General features: G+C 31.1%; 1 protein-coding gene across 3 annotated transcripts in view; it reads left to right on the forward strand.

Annotated features, from left to right (window-relative positions):
* LOC120768512 (dual specificity tyrosine-phosphorylation-regulated kinase 2) overlaps positions 1–14,951 on the forward strand; it is a 161,807-nt gene that overhangs the window by 118,101 nt on the left and 28,755 nt on the right. For all 3 annotated transcript variants that reach the window (XM_040095238.1, XM_040095237.1, XM_040095239.1), the window contains 4 exons: positions 4,174–4,325; positions 5,917–6,502; positions 11,299–11,468; positions 11,533–11,810. In XM_040095238.1, coding sequence (XP_039951172.1) covers positions 4,302–4,325; positions 5,917–6,502; positions 11,299–11,468; positions 11,533–11,810 — 1,058 coding nt within the window. In that variant the 5' untranslated portion in view covers positions 4,174–4,301. The remainder of the gene's footprint in view (positions 1–4,173; positions 4,326–5,916; positions 6,503–11,298; positions 11,469–11,532; positions 11,811–14,951) is intronic.

Below are 14,951 nucleotides of genomic sequence, written 5' to 3' on the forward strand. Positions count from 1 at the left end.
CCTTATCTCAATTCGTTAAAATTTTACTTTTTGAATTGAATACTCATACACATAAGTACATATTTGTATATACATGCATACAGATACAAATGTCAGCGCTTGGTTCACAAAACGGGGTAATAAATGTCTAACTAAATAACCGCAAACTAACTCGAATGCAATTACCAAACCACAAAATCAGCTAACGACAACAATTACAAATACAAAAGACAACAAATAAAGCTACTTATTTAAGTGACCCCTCCCCCACCTCTTAAGCGCACAGCACCCATCAAATCACGCACTGTCCGTACAAAACTTAAATGTCAAAAGTTTTTACCACAATTTCCGACTCGACAAACAACAACAGCAACAACAAAAAAACTATATTAAATAGAAAAGTGTGCGCCGCTGCCAAACCAAGCGTGGAAAAATTGTTAAGGCCTTTTTTCAAGCTTTTCGTCTGACTTTCGGGGGCTGCGTTTTTCCACTTTTTGTTGTCATTGATGTTGTTGTTTTGCTTTTAAAGCGCGCATGAAGTTATATTTTGTCGGAAAATATTTGGCTGTTTCGCCAGTCAGGCCGTTATTGTTTTTTGTTGTTTTTGCCTCGGCTGCACGTCAACTTGTCACAAATTGCAGGTAATACAATGAAACGACAACAACAATAACTGCTGCTTAATGCGCTCGTACATGACAGCTAGCAATGTTTAATGCAATGAAATGGCAGCCGATGAGGTTAACCCTTCAGCCGGTCGCGCGTCAATGCATTCGTATGCGGGAGTTATTGCTGCGTGTTTGGGTTGTTGAGAGGGGGTGGGCGAGGCAGCAAAGCGACTGCAGAAGACAAATGCTTGCGTGCGCATTGCATGATTTGATTGGCGGCAGCGTTGTCGTCGGTACGTTTTTGTTTTGTTTTTGAAATTAATTTATATGTATGTTGTTGTTAAACAGCAAAAAGGTAGAGGAAATAATTAATGAGCGCGCGCGAACGATTTTTCAAGCGGTTTGTTTTGAATTTTGTTTAATACAACAATTTGGTTTATTCATTGATTGGTATGAATTTGGCAGCGTGATGAAAGAATATGTCACAAAATTTGTTCATGATTAACTTAATTCATAGGAAGCAAAAAAGGCTCCTGAAATAAATTAAGAACTAACAAATAATATAAAAGGAAAAATATAAAATTTAAAGTAAAACTATAATATATAGAAAAATTTACAAAGCTAAAACATAAAAAAATTATAAAAATTATAAAATAATTAGTAAAAAATTAAAAATATTAATAAAAAATATAAAAAAAATTAATTGAATAAAAATTTAAAGGAAATAAACAGAAAATTTTAAAGATAAAAATTAAAAAATTTAAAAATTAAAAAAAAAAAAAAAAGTATTTAATTAATAAAATTTAAAGAGAATAATTTAAAAAATTTTCCAAAGTAAAACTTAAAAGAAAAAGTTCATAAAAATAACTAAAAATTAAAGAAAATAATTAATAAAAAATTAAAAAAAAAACTAAATAAGCCCTTTTGGTTTTGATTTTTTTTACATCAATTTAGTTTATTCCGCTAGTTATATAGATTTGATAGTGTTGTGAAGGAAACTAAAACTTATTTTGATTAATTTAAGTGCTTAAGAAACAAACAAAAATAATGAAATAAATATAACAATCTGCAAACAAATATACTATTTATTAAGGAAAAAATATTAAAATTAAAAATATTGAAAAATTAAAAAAATAAAACTAAAAAATGTATAAAAACTTAATAGTAAATTAAAAAAAATGTAAAAAAATATTTATAAAATATTTAAAAAAAATAATGAAAACAGCTTTTTTTGTTTTTGAATTAAAAAATAAAAACAAACAAAAGTAAGAAAAAATTAATAGAAATTAAAAAAATAAAATTAATAAAATAAAAAATTAAAAAAATTAAAAAAATAAAACATTAAAAAAGTCAAGAAAAATGGGTTTTTGTTTTTCAATTTTTTTTTAAATAATATATTCAGTCAGCCATAAAATTTATTTTGATTTATTTCAGGAGTAAAAAGCAAAACAAGTACTCTGAAATATTGTTAGAATAAACAAATTAAAAATCAAAAAACACATGTAGAATACCTTAAATTAAAAACAAAACTTAATTTTAAAATTTAAAAAGTCTTAAAACAAAATTAAAATATTAGAGATTAAATAAAAAAAAATTAAAAAAAAATAAAAAGAAACATAATATCAATCAAACACGACAAAATTAAAGGAACTAGTTCGCATATTCAAATACCCAAAATTGCGTCTCTGAAGCCGCTTCAAGCAGTTGGAAATATTATCCCCACATTGAAACTGGCTGGAAAAGTTGTAAGTCTCTGCAAACCAAAAAATCTGTCAATTTAAACGTAGAAGTGCTCCAGATTATTACTCGCTGACTATTCGACGATGAAACCCTACACTTATTTATTAAAAATTTAAGATTCTTCATATTTATTGACATATTTCAATAATAAAGAAAATTGCCATCTCCTTGCAAGCCAATTTGCGCAACCATGAGTAACAAGTGGTAGTAAACTGAAGACAACCGGCAATTAGGGTGCAGCATATAGGCAAGAAGAATGATTGCACAACAAAATGCGAAAGAACAAAAACATAAAACACCACAAAATATAATAAGCGCAAGAAGTAGCATGCAATAATCGCTGATTATATGCAACAGCAATTGCTGCAACAACAAAACGCACAACAGCTGTCAGCTGTAAATAGCAGACTACGTGACGCTTAACGCGAAATCACTCATTGAAGCCGCCATTCAAGCGCGCTATCAGCCGCAAAAAGCCTAACGACACGAGTACCTGCAACCGTTTACCGCCGAACCGAACGCGCGCATTGAACTTAACGAGTTAGTCAGCCAGTCAGCGAGTCAGTGGAAGTGGCAGTCAGCTTCGATGAGCTGCTGATGTTTTATGTGCCACTCAGCGCAGTGCAATTGCACACCGCGCGCTGCATCTAATGCGTTTTCCACAAACACACACATACACTTACATAAAAGCGGACTTAAATACAAAACATTTCATTATTATGACAATGACGACCGCGTCTCTTTGGCGTTTTGTGTGTTTTTTTGTATGCAACAGCAATGAAAAGCCAACGAGTTGCGGTTTATGTGCGCTAATGCGCATGCGCAGCACGACTTGAGCGCGCAGACAGTCAGTCAGTCAAGCTGGCAGGCAGACTGCGCCACCTTCTTTGACAGTCGTTGTTGTTGTTGCATCTGATGCGCCGAGGGAAGTCGAAAGGGACGCTCACAATTGTATTTACAATAAAAGTGTGCACACAAAAATAACAACAAAAGCAGCAAAGCTTTTAGCTTGGCACGTCAAATAACATTTAAAACGCAGCACTTATTGTTGTTTGTATTATTTGTGAACATTTCCGTTTTTTATCTTCTTAAATTGAATGCTATAAACTAAAAATTTCTTATTAACTTCACATTTCTGCAGTGAAAACGCCAAGTTGGATGAGTAAAATCATAAAATTCCAAAAGCTTTTTCAAGCTTGATTAAACTTTTTGTTGTTTTCTGCCTGTCTTATTGTTGTTTTTAACAATCAGCTGTCAATAGTAGTTACTTAAATATATTTTTCAGTACATGGAAATATTTTTTATATCCTTTTAGCGCGTAAAAGTTACAGTTATGAAGGATTTGCTAGACTAGCAAGCTTTGGTTTAACATTTTTAAAAATTTTGTTCCGAGAAATTCAGTTTTTAATGAACTTAGGACGACAAGAAAACTATTTGGGAAAACATTTTCGATGTTTACTAATTTCGTATTGACTTTTTGTGAAAAAAATTATCTTAAATCAAAAAAAAAAGAAAATCACAAAGAGCTTAATGAGCTTCCAAAGCTCTAGGAAAATCTCAAACTCTATTATATGCTACAGCTCTTTGAGCTTCCAAAGCTCTAAGAAACTTCTGAACATATCTAGTTGTACATTATAAATTATTTTTCTTCCACAATAGTTTAATTGGCCTTCAAAGCTCTTAGAAAGTCCCAAACGTATCTACTGAAACATCGCATACAAGTATTTTTCAACTCTCCTAAACATTTTTATGTTAGGTTATGTGTTCTTATTTTCAGCTATTAATGTTTCTTGCACATTTCTTTAATAATTTCACATTTAAATTAATTTTTATTTTTCTTTTTTTTCAGCTCTCCGTTAATACAAATCGCAAATGTACGCGTGTCCGGTAAATTTATTGGAACATTCTTGAACTGAACTTAAAATTTAACATCCGTAAAGGATACTAAATAAATTCTCAACGAGAGAATACTGGAAAATGTTGGATCGTTGCGAAATGCCGGTGAGTAAAAATACCTATTTAGGAAAACCCAAAAAATTTGTAGAAAATTAGAACGAAACACAAAATCTCAAATGAAAGAAAAAAGATTTTGAAAAGTGATATTTTTTGATTTATTAAAATTAAATTATTTGGATAAAAAATTTAAGAGAGAGAGAGGTTCAAAAATATTATAATATACTTTTCTTTCCACTAGTTTTTATTATAAATCTTAACGTAAATAACTTATTTAAAGATAAGAAGTTGGCAGTCCTAAAAAAATCAATAACAATTAAAAAAATATTTTTATAACACATAATACGTTTAATAACATTATATTTCGTTAAAAAAATAACAACAAAAAGGTGGCAACGCTACACATTATTTTTTGCACCATATTTCTGTGGCAACAATACCCAACTTTTTAACAGTTTTTTAATTACTTCATATTAATTTAATGATCTTTTAAAATAAAAAGGTGGCAACTATAAAAATTATTTATTGCAATAATGTATTATAACAACAAAGCGAAAACAATTTTTCAATCATTATTTTAATGCAAAAGTAAATTTTTTTTCAAATTAAAATGTGGCAATACTATAACAATCCACAAAAATTTTACAAGACTTATTTTGTTAGCGATAACTTAAGCAAATTTTGATAACCGATTTTTTATTTCATATTAATAACTTAAGCAATTTTTTACAATAGAAAGGTGGCAACGCTACAAATTATTTATTCAAAAAAAAAAATAATATAAATTTTTTCAATTAATTTTATCTAATTTTAATAATTTCTGAAATAATTTACAAGAAAAAGGTGGCAACACTATGAATTATTTGTTGCAATTCTTTTATGTAGCAGCAATGCGCATAGATTATTTCACTTTTTTTAAAACAAATAATTTTTTTAAACATAAAGAGTGGGAAGTCTAAGATGCTCAATGACAATTTCTTAAAAATGAATTGCTTTCTTCATTATACATTAAGGAAATTTTCATAATAGAAATTCTTTTATTTCATAATGAGAGCCTACACTATTTTTCCCATAAGAAAGTTGGCAACGCTGTATATTATTTTTGAAACTTAATAATTATATGGCAACATTGCCAAACCAGTGTTAATATGTATAGTAGAAAGTATATTAATAACAATTAAAGAAATTTAATTAATTTTTATAAAATAGTGGCAACCCTAATTTTTCCGAAACTATCGATTTTTCTATCATATTGATTTGTTTTGGTTTATAGTGAAGAAAAACATAAATGAGAATAAGAAACAGTAAAAAATAACCTAAATGGCAACGCTGCTCATACAAAAATAAAACACCATTCATACCAATTAATTAATTTGTGACACATGACACCTAATATGCCTTAATATAAGAACGAGAAATAAAAAAAAATTAGTGGCAACCCTGTTCATACAAAAGCGAAACACGATTTATCATAATAAATTTGTTTTAGAGACATGAGACCTAATACACGACTTTATATAAACAATAAATTTGAATCAATTAGTTAGCTAACGCCTAAAAGTAGGCTAAAATTTATCGTTTGCCACTATTAATTTTTCTCACATATTTCATATTTCTCTCCTTCTCTTCGCATTTACAGATTCAAATAGACAACGATAAATTGCGGCGCGTCAGCGCTGTTGTCGATCGCGACAATCGTATCTCGAATTCACGCCTCGATCTGCCCAATGTGTGCAACGGGGGCGTTGGTGGCATAACGGTTGGTGGCAATGGCACAACGCGCGGCTCATCGCGCTCCAGCCGTTGCCTCGACGTGCACAACAATCATGTGAACAACAGTCACAGCCATAGCCATCACAATGGACATCATCAGCGCAGCCCGACTACAGGCAACAACAACAACAACAATAACAGCAGCAACAATAAGAGTAACAACAGCAGCACTAATACCAATAACAAAGCGCAACAAAAGCAACAACAGCTACAGACGACTGATGCGACTAGCCATAACATAACTAGCGGTAACAACAACAACAGTAACGGTCACAATAATTTAAGTAATCACAACAACAACATTGGCTCGCCAGTATCATCGACAACGATCTCCTCGCATGGCAACAGCACGACCAGCGGCGGCGAGCGCGGCTCATCGACCAAGTCGAATAGCAGCAGCGGCAGCGGCAGCAGCGACAATATCAAATGCAATACGCCGATGTCGCCGTCAGGTGGGTGAAAAGCAAAACAAGAAAATAACAACAAACTTAAATTAAGCTTTTACAGTGTGGTCTTTGAATGTATGTGTGTATATATTATATGTAAGTATGTGTTTATGTGTGTCAGCCTTCTGTGCCACAGTGCGTCCTTCAACTGCGCCTGTTGGTTGTATTTGCTTTGTATTAACGGTATTTATTCAAGTTCAGCTAACCGTATTTGCGCTGGGCACTGAGTCTATATACGCTTGACGCTTATTTGCTTCGCAATTTCAATATCTACACCCTCTCACAGTGGGCGCTCGGTTGACAGCGCTTAACGTTTGCTCTCGCCGCCAGTGACGACAGCGTCTGACCCCTTGTTTGTGTGTGTGTGTGTGTGTGTACGTTTGTAAAAACCTTTCAGCGCTTTAATTTTTTCCTAGTTTGTTGAATTTTACGCATCACTGTCATTCGCCAAAGCCTCGGACCCCTCACCACAGGAGAGTGCGGTTTGAAGTGCTCTTTATACACTTTATATGTTTGTATATGTCTCTATGTGTATATGTATGTGTGTTGGTGACCATAAGCATTGACTCTTAGACTGCTTCACGTCGTTGTTGCTAATTAAATTTTAAATAATTTATATTAAGGTCAAGGATGCAAGTGCGGCTAGAGAAATGGAGATTGAAAGCAAATTGCAAAAAGCCTGCGAAATAAAGAAAAGCGTTTCGAAGCGCAAATGTAAGCGTGAAAAGCGCAAGTGAAAATTAATTAAATAACTACAGAACTCGGTTGGGAGTCCATATACATATATTTTTTCTGGCCCACCCTGTGAGAAAGAGTGTGATGAAATTCTAACCTTAAAGATTTTTCAAACTGTCAAACTGACGGGTGTTTAACCCGTTAACGTTAAACGCAAATCCTTAAACTCGAGTTTATGGTGCAAAAATGTGAAACCTAAGGTTTCTTAAACACTCAAGTGAGAACTTTTAGTGAAGTTTTATATGGGCAAAGCCTTAAACTAGAGTTTAGTGTTCAAAAATGTGAAATTCAGAGTTTATAATACAAAAGTGCGAAACTTAGGGTTTCATAAACTCGAGCTATGGTTCACATATTTTAAACTAAGAGTTGCTTAAACATTCAAATAAGAACCTTTAGCGAGCTTTTTCTAACCTTAAATATAGTTTATGGTATAAATACAAACCCCTAAACTTAAACTTAGGATTAAAAAATATGAAATTCAGAGTTTATGATTCAATAATGTTAAACTCAGTGTTTCTTAAATACTAATAATTAATAAAAGTAAATTAATAAACTCGAGTTTATGGTTCACAATTTTGAAACTCTGAACTGTTAAAACACTCAAATTAAAATCTTTAGCGAGTTTTATAAACGTAAATCCTAAAACTCCGGCTTATGATTCAAAATGTGAAACTCATTGTTCCTTTAACACTCAAATAAGAACCTTTGGTGAGGTTTTATGTACTATAATTTTGTAGTGAGAACCTTTAGCTAGGTTTTGTAAACTTAAATCCTTAAACTCGAGTTTAAGGTTCAATTAAAGGCAATAGTACGGATCAGCTCCAGTCAAAGTTTGACTTCCCAAAGGTTTGAGTTTTCATGAATAAGTAAGTTATCTTTAAAAGAAATTCTATAAGTAAGTGAGCATTTTTTGCTTATATTTTAACTCAACAGTTCCCCTGGAACTAAAGACTTCATGATGAGACTTAGTTTCTAATCTAAGATAGATAATTCATTTGCGTGAGTTTGAAGGCCTCCATTGAATCGAATTGAATTGAGTTGAATATTATGGTAGGTTGGTAGGTAGGTAGGAGTGCAGCCCTGTTATATGCACTAGTCGTAGACCTTTTTATTATTGCTATCACGTTTCACCTTCTCGTTCAAACCATTTTGTTGTCTCGATGAAACTACTAATGTACGATATGCTTTTTGTAGACATCCATTCAAGGTTTGGTGTTTGATGGATTCTAAGTGTTTTGTGTCGGATCTGGGGTAAGACTGGGCACACACAGAGAAGGTGGATAATGGTTTTCTTATTCGAATATTATGAGTTTTATATTCAAAAATATGCTTTCCGAAAGTTCAGCCCAATTTACTCTTTCCCAAAGGTCGAAAAATATGACTCAAAGCAAAATTTAACTAAAATTTAAAGCTTGATTCAGCTTCACTCTGGAAATTAAGGCAATTTTCAAAGAGCTTTTGAAATCAATTAACATGTCTTAGTAGCTAAGAAATAGGAACCGAAAGCATTGAAACCATATAATTTCGAGGTTTTTAACGATATCCGAAACACTGGTGTATTCGAGTATGAAGTTCAAGCAGCTAAGTCCACAAAACCACTTATAGAAAATATTTTCGATCAAATTTTATTTTCTAGCGGCACTTCCAGATAATGTGAAACGCATATATTTTACGAGGTTATTAAGGTAATAATCAGGTTATACATTAGAAAAAATCAATGAATTAGCCTAAAATCTCGATCGACCCCTCGAAAAACAATTGGATTGAACTAGATTTTCTAACTTTCAAACTTATAGAAAACCCGTTTTCCTGCAATAAACTTGTGTCTGTATATATGTATTAAAATTTGCCCAAGGTCAGCCATTAGGCACGTGGTATTTTGCTGTTGCTTAAAATAAATAAAACATAAAATATTAATTAAACCACTTTTCAAAATGTTTTGATTGCCCGACACAGCCACGAGCGTTGAGTGGCAGCCGAGGAGAGTGTGTGTGTTATATGGTTTAACTGTTTTTTTTTTATATCTCAGTGTTCCACAGTGTTCAACTTTCTACTCTCTAATATGGAATATAGTATAATGTGAGTGAATTCCCCATTGACACACAGAGCACACGGCTGTACATGGATTTGTTTTATTCATACTCATCCGTGTACAAATGGATTAACGGTGTAAAAATAAATTGAAAATTTGTGTTTTTATTATTTTTTACTCGCCGTATTTAAAAATGCGCAGAGCGGGAGGAGGGGAGGTGCTAACCTGCAGGCATGTTGTGAGCTGATGTAAGGAATTTGTATGTGTGTGTGTATAGGTGTGTCTATAGGTGTATTGAATGCGACTTTGAAGGACAGCAGAACTCAAAGCAAAGAGGAAGAAGGAATGCAATACAAAGGACGCTTACACGCATTGAAGTTGAGCTGAAAGCATTCACAGAATGCGTGAGCAGATATTTTAAATGAATGCAATGCAAGGCATATGCAAATATGTTAATTTGTGTGCGTGCAAAGTGTAAACTGCAAAGCGTGCATTTTTATTTAATGCTAAATTTATTTTAATTTTTATTTCATTTGCTGCAATACTACATACATATATGAGTCGTTTGCGTTAATGCAAGTTTAATGGAAAACAAATTTATTTACCTAGAACGGCATGATTTCAGTGCTGACTAATTAGATCAGATCTTGAATTTATGATTAATTATTAAGTCCTGAATTTAAAGTATGATTAATCATTTGCAATTTAGTTGTCCAAAAGATTTGGTATCACTTGCAAATAATAATCTTTAGTCAAAAATAATTCTGAAATTTTACGATTAATTATTAACTATTGAAGTTTAGTTATTATTATTGATTTGCAGTTTAATTATGCACAAAAATATTTATGACTTTCACAGAATCATCTTTAGTCACTATTAGTTCGGTGATTTTATAATTAATCAGTGGCTGATTTTTTTTTAAGATTAATCAGATTAATTAAACCTCCTTTAGTATTATGATCAATTATCAGCAGTTTAGTAATGCATAAAAATATTGAAGAGTTTCATATAAAAATATTTATTTACTATAATTTGATTAATAATTTACAGATTAGTTATGCAATTTTCTAGACAAATAAATAACAATCTTTAGTCGCCATAAATTCCGCAATTTTGTAATTACTCATTTGCAGATTAATTATGTACAAATTTTTTTAAGACTTCAAATAATGATCTCTAGTCACTATTAAGTCTGGGATTTTGTGATTAATCATTTTAATTATGAAATTTTTTAGACCGTTAAAAATAATCTTTAGTCACGATTAATTCCGTAATTTTATCATTAATCATTTGCATATTAATTATGTGCTAAATTTTTTATAACTTTTAAATAATAATGTTTAGACACGATTAATTTTGTTTTTTTGATTAATCATTTTCAATTTATAACATACAAAAATTTTCAAAACTTTTAAATTACGATTTAAGACATGACTAAATTACTGATGTCAAATAATTCGTACTTTTATGATTAATCAATCGCAGAATAATTGTGTACTAATGACTTTCAAATATCAACTTTTAGACAAGACTTTTATGTAATGACTATGAACACGATTAATTTTATAATATTGTAATAAATCAATTAAGAATTAAATGTTAAATCATCTCGACTTTTATGAATTATCAATAACTTGACGCAAAAATATTTATAATACACCAACAATTATCTGTAATCACAATTAGTTCAATTTTTATGATTAATTATTTGCAGATCATTTATTTTAAATATAATTAGTTTACTGATTGGAAATAATTAATTAGATAATTAATTAATAAAACTTTGAACTACAGTATGATTCAAAAATCTAATTATGAATTAATCAGTTTTCTATAAATCGTCCTTAAAAATATTCAATCGTTATTTCAAAATAATCTTGTGACTTACATATATTAGTAATATGATGTTTAATTTACATAAATATATGTTTTAGATTAATTCAATTAAGTATTAATTAATCTCACAAGTTCTAAATAAATTTAAAAAAATGTATTCCTTATAATCTATAATTTTAACTTTTTCCGAACGTCCAGATCTCCTCATGAATTACCGCAAATATTTGACTGATGTGGAACAAGAAGAGCTGAAGGTGTATAAGGAGGTTTGGTATTTCGGACATAATGCCACTAAAAATTACAATAAATCTACAACGAATGGTACAGCCAATTTGGGCTTCGATGATGACAATGGAAATTATAAAATTGTGAGTATAAAAAATACAAAAGCACCTGTATCTCTTAAAAAATTCGCTTCTCTCATTTACAAAGATCATACACGATCACATTGCCTTCCGCTATGAAATACTCGAAGTGATCGGTAAGGGTAGTTTTGGTCAAGTTATACGCGCCATGGATCACAAAACCAATACATATGTGGCCATTAAGATTATACGCAATAAGAGACGTTTCCTCAATCAGGCTGTGGTAGAATTGAATATTTTAGATGAATTGCGCGAAAAGGATGCCGATGGATCTCATAATGTTATACACATGTTGGATTACACATATTTCCGCAAACATTTGTGCATTACATTCGAGTTGTTGAGGTGAGTGAAATACTTTATTTTGTTGAAATATACAGTTTAACATTTTGAAGAATTTCGGAAATGAAAGATTCGGAAACTAGAAATTTTTCAACTTTTTAATAACAAAATTCATAGAATATTTGTGTTCTTTGTAAAATATTTTCTTTGCGAAGACAGAAAATCTTAATTTATGAAAATTTTCGGGATTAGCTAGTGAATAATTCGGGATCCCACAATTTTTTATATATTCAAAATAAAAAAATTATAAGTTATTTGTGTTTCTTGTAAAATATTTTAGTTGCGAGGATAGTAAAGTTTAAATCAAAAATAATTTCGGGATTAGCTAGAAAATAATTCGGGGTCTCCAAATATTTAATATTATTAATAATATATTTGTATAAAATATTTTACAAAAAAAAAAAAAAATAAATAAATATGAAATTTTAATAAAATCCGGATTTCCCGAAGTTTTTCATATTTTTAGAAATAACTTTTTGTAAAATACAAATTTCTTTTAAAATAATTTATTTATGTCTGTACACTTTAAAACAATATCAGCTTTATAATAATAAATAAATTTGACTAATTATTATCATAATGTTTCTGAGGGAAAACTGTTTTTACTCTAAACAGTTTTTTCCAATCGTAAAGCATAGTGTTCTTCTTATGTACTAAATATATTTGTTCTTCAAAATCTATAAAGCCTTAAATTAACAAGCCCGAAATTTTTATCCGGAAATTTCGGGATTCTGAAATAGTTTTTACAGCTTTATTTTTCTTCACAACCACAAAACCGAAAATTAAATCCCGAAATTTCGGGATTCTGAAATGAAAGTTACATTTTTATTTTGCTTAATCAATTTTATTCTAGGATTATTAGCATCTAATTAACATTACTGTGACACACTTACCTCTTTTAATTGCTACCGCAGCAAAAGTGTTATTTCCGTTCAAGCCACAACAAATTTGCAGCTAATTTTCATCGCCTAGAAGAAAATAGTGCATAATTTACTTGGGTCATTCACAAAACGGTATATGCGTCTATGCATTTAAATTACTTCATTAGTGAAAAGTGTGGCCACCCCTGCCGCCAGAGAAAAGAATGAGCAAAAATTAACCAAATTTTCTTATAATTTGTGGTATTAGTTTCGTTATTGTTTTTGTTTGTTTTGTAAGTTTGGAAGTACTGTAGTTCACGCAATTCGTTGGCAACATTTCTTCATCAAAAAGTGCATGTCAAGTGCACAACAGGGCTAATAAATTTCCAATTTCGTTCATAAGCCAACTTTTTTCATCTGTAGCCGCTGCGAAGGCTACCCGAAACTCCACACTAATGTACGTAACTATATACTTATAATAACGGTGATTTTTCACAACCGTTGGCATTTATTTTACTCTCAAGAAGTTAAGCGTTTAGTTCAAGTGTGAGCCGATATGTCTTGGAAGGCCATTCATTGACGTAATTTTGGCTGAGGAAACTTTTTGGTGTTACATATACATGTATGTATATATATGTATGTATATGCATTCGTCTCAATATAGTATATATATTTTTTATGCAAGAGTATATGTACATACTTACACATGCTCTTATACATACTTGTCGAAATCTCTTGCCAACCACCAAAGTCCTTTGCTTTCTCCACTTGTTTTCTTTACGTCCACACATTTATGTCTTACATATATGTACATACATTTTTTTTACATATGTATATTTTTATATGCATATGCGACAATATTTTTGGAAAATAAATGCTTCATGCTGTGCGGAAATTGCTGTTTTATAAATTTCTCTCTCTCTTATAATTTTTTTATTGCATGCAATTTTTTATTGATATTATTTCTTTTCTTTTCCTCATACCGGGCTTTGGTGTTATTTTAGGAATGTGACTTGCGTGCTTTGGGACAATTGTTACGCACATTAATAATGCATGACAATTTTATTCGTGACAACAACACATGTACGTATATGTATGTACATCACGTATTGATGTATATATACAACACGTGTGTGCTTCTATAGACGCCTATTAGTATGCTTCATCTTTGTTTCTATTTTTTGCTAGTTTATTAAGCTGAAACAAGCTATATATACTCATGTTCGCAAATGCCTTTCTAATCGAACTCTATTGAGTGTTCTATTAATTTAATGGCCTGACAATGTTGCATGCGAGAAATACACAAAAAAATTTTTATGTACTATTAATAACACTATTAAGACTATGGAGTGAAAATGAGAGCCGAATAATGATGAAAAATTTGCTTTCTTAAAACAAATCACCTTTTGGTAACACTAGGATAACAGAATTCGCAACTTGAAAACTCCTGAGAGTCAGCTAAGGCATTTTGAGAACCTTCCAAACCAATTTTTTGACTCTAAGCGCATAATTTTCATGTCATGCTCTTCAATTACCTCATATGTATACCAAAATTTAATAAACACCTAATCCAATCAAAACCCACATATCCCTGTAGTACCATATAAATTCAGGTATTTGCTCCCAGGGCGAAGAAATTGCATTAATAGTTGATGTTTCGACTCCTCTCATCAGTTTTCGTTCCTTTCGCCCACACCTTCCGCAACTACCTTGAACTAATTCAAATGTCAAAAGCGAATTTTCAACTTTTACTGCTCACTTTCAATCGTACCGCCAACTGTCTGTCTGGCTTCCTTGTGTTTCCCGATTTTGGTGGTTTTTTGGTGTGCGCTCCTACCACAATTGCATTGTTGTAAACAAATGGCGTACGACAATGTGGCATATAGCGTGCGAGTTGCACTCACTTGCGTATGCCAATAAATACCCAGCAGCAAAATAATTTAAGTTTTGGTCTGGGCGGAAACTAGTTACATACGGAGTAGTAGCGGTTTTGTAAGCAATATTAAGCAGGCAATTTTTAATTTAAAAATTTGTGTATAAATAAAAACTATTAGCTAAATATATTGGTCCTAAAGTAGTTACATACGGAGTAGTAGCGATTTTGTAAGCAATTTTAGATGTAATTGAAAGTTTTATGTGTAGATAACAATCCAACAGTAAAATATTTTGAGTTTTGGACTAGTCCCAAAGTAGTTACATACGGACTAGTTTAAGTTTTACATGCAATTTTAAGCAGATATTGTTGAATATAAACTTTCTCCTTCATCTCCTTCATCTCCTTTTT

This window comes from Bactrocera tryoni, chromosome 2, assembly GCF_016617805.1.
Source record: "Bactrocera tryoni isolate S06 chromosome 2, CSIRO_BtryS06_freeze2, whole genome shotgun sequence".
NCBI lineage: Eukaryota > Metazoa > Arthropoda > Insecta > Diptera > Tephritidae > Bactrocera > Bactrocera tryoni.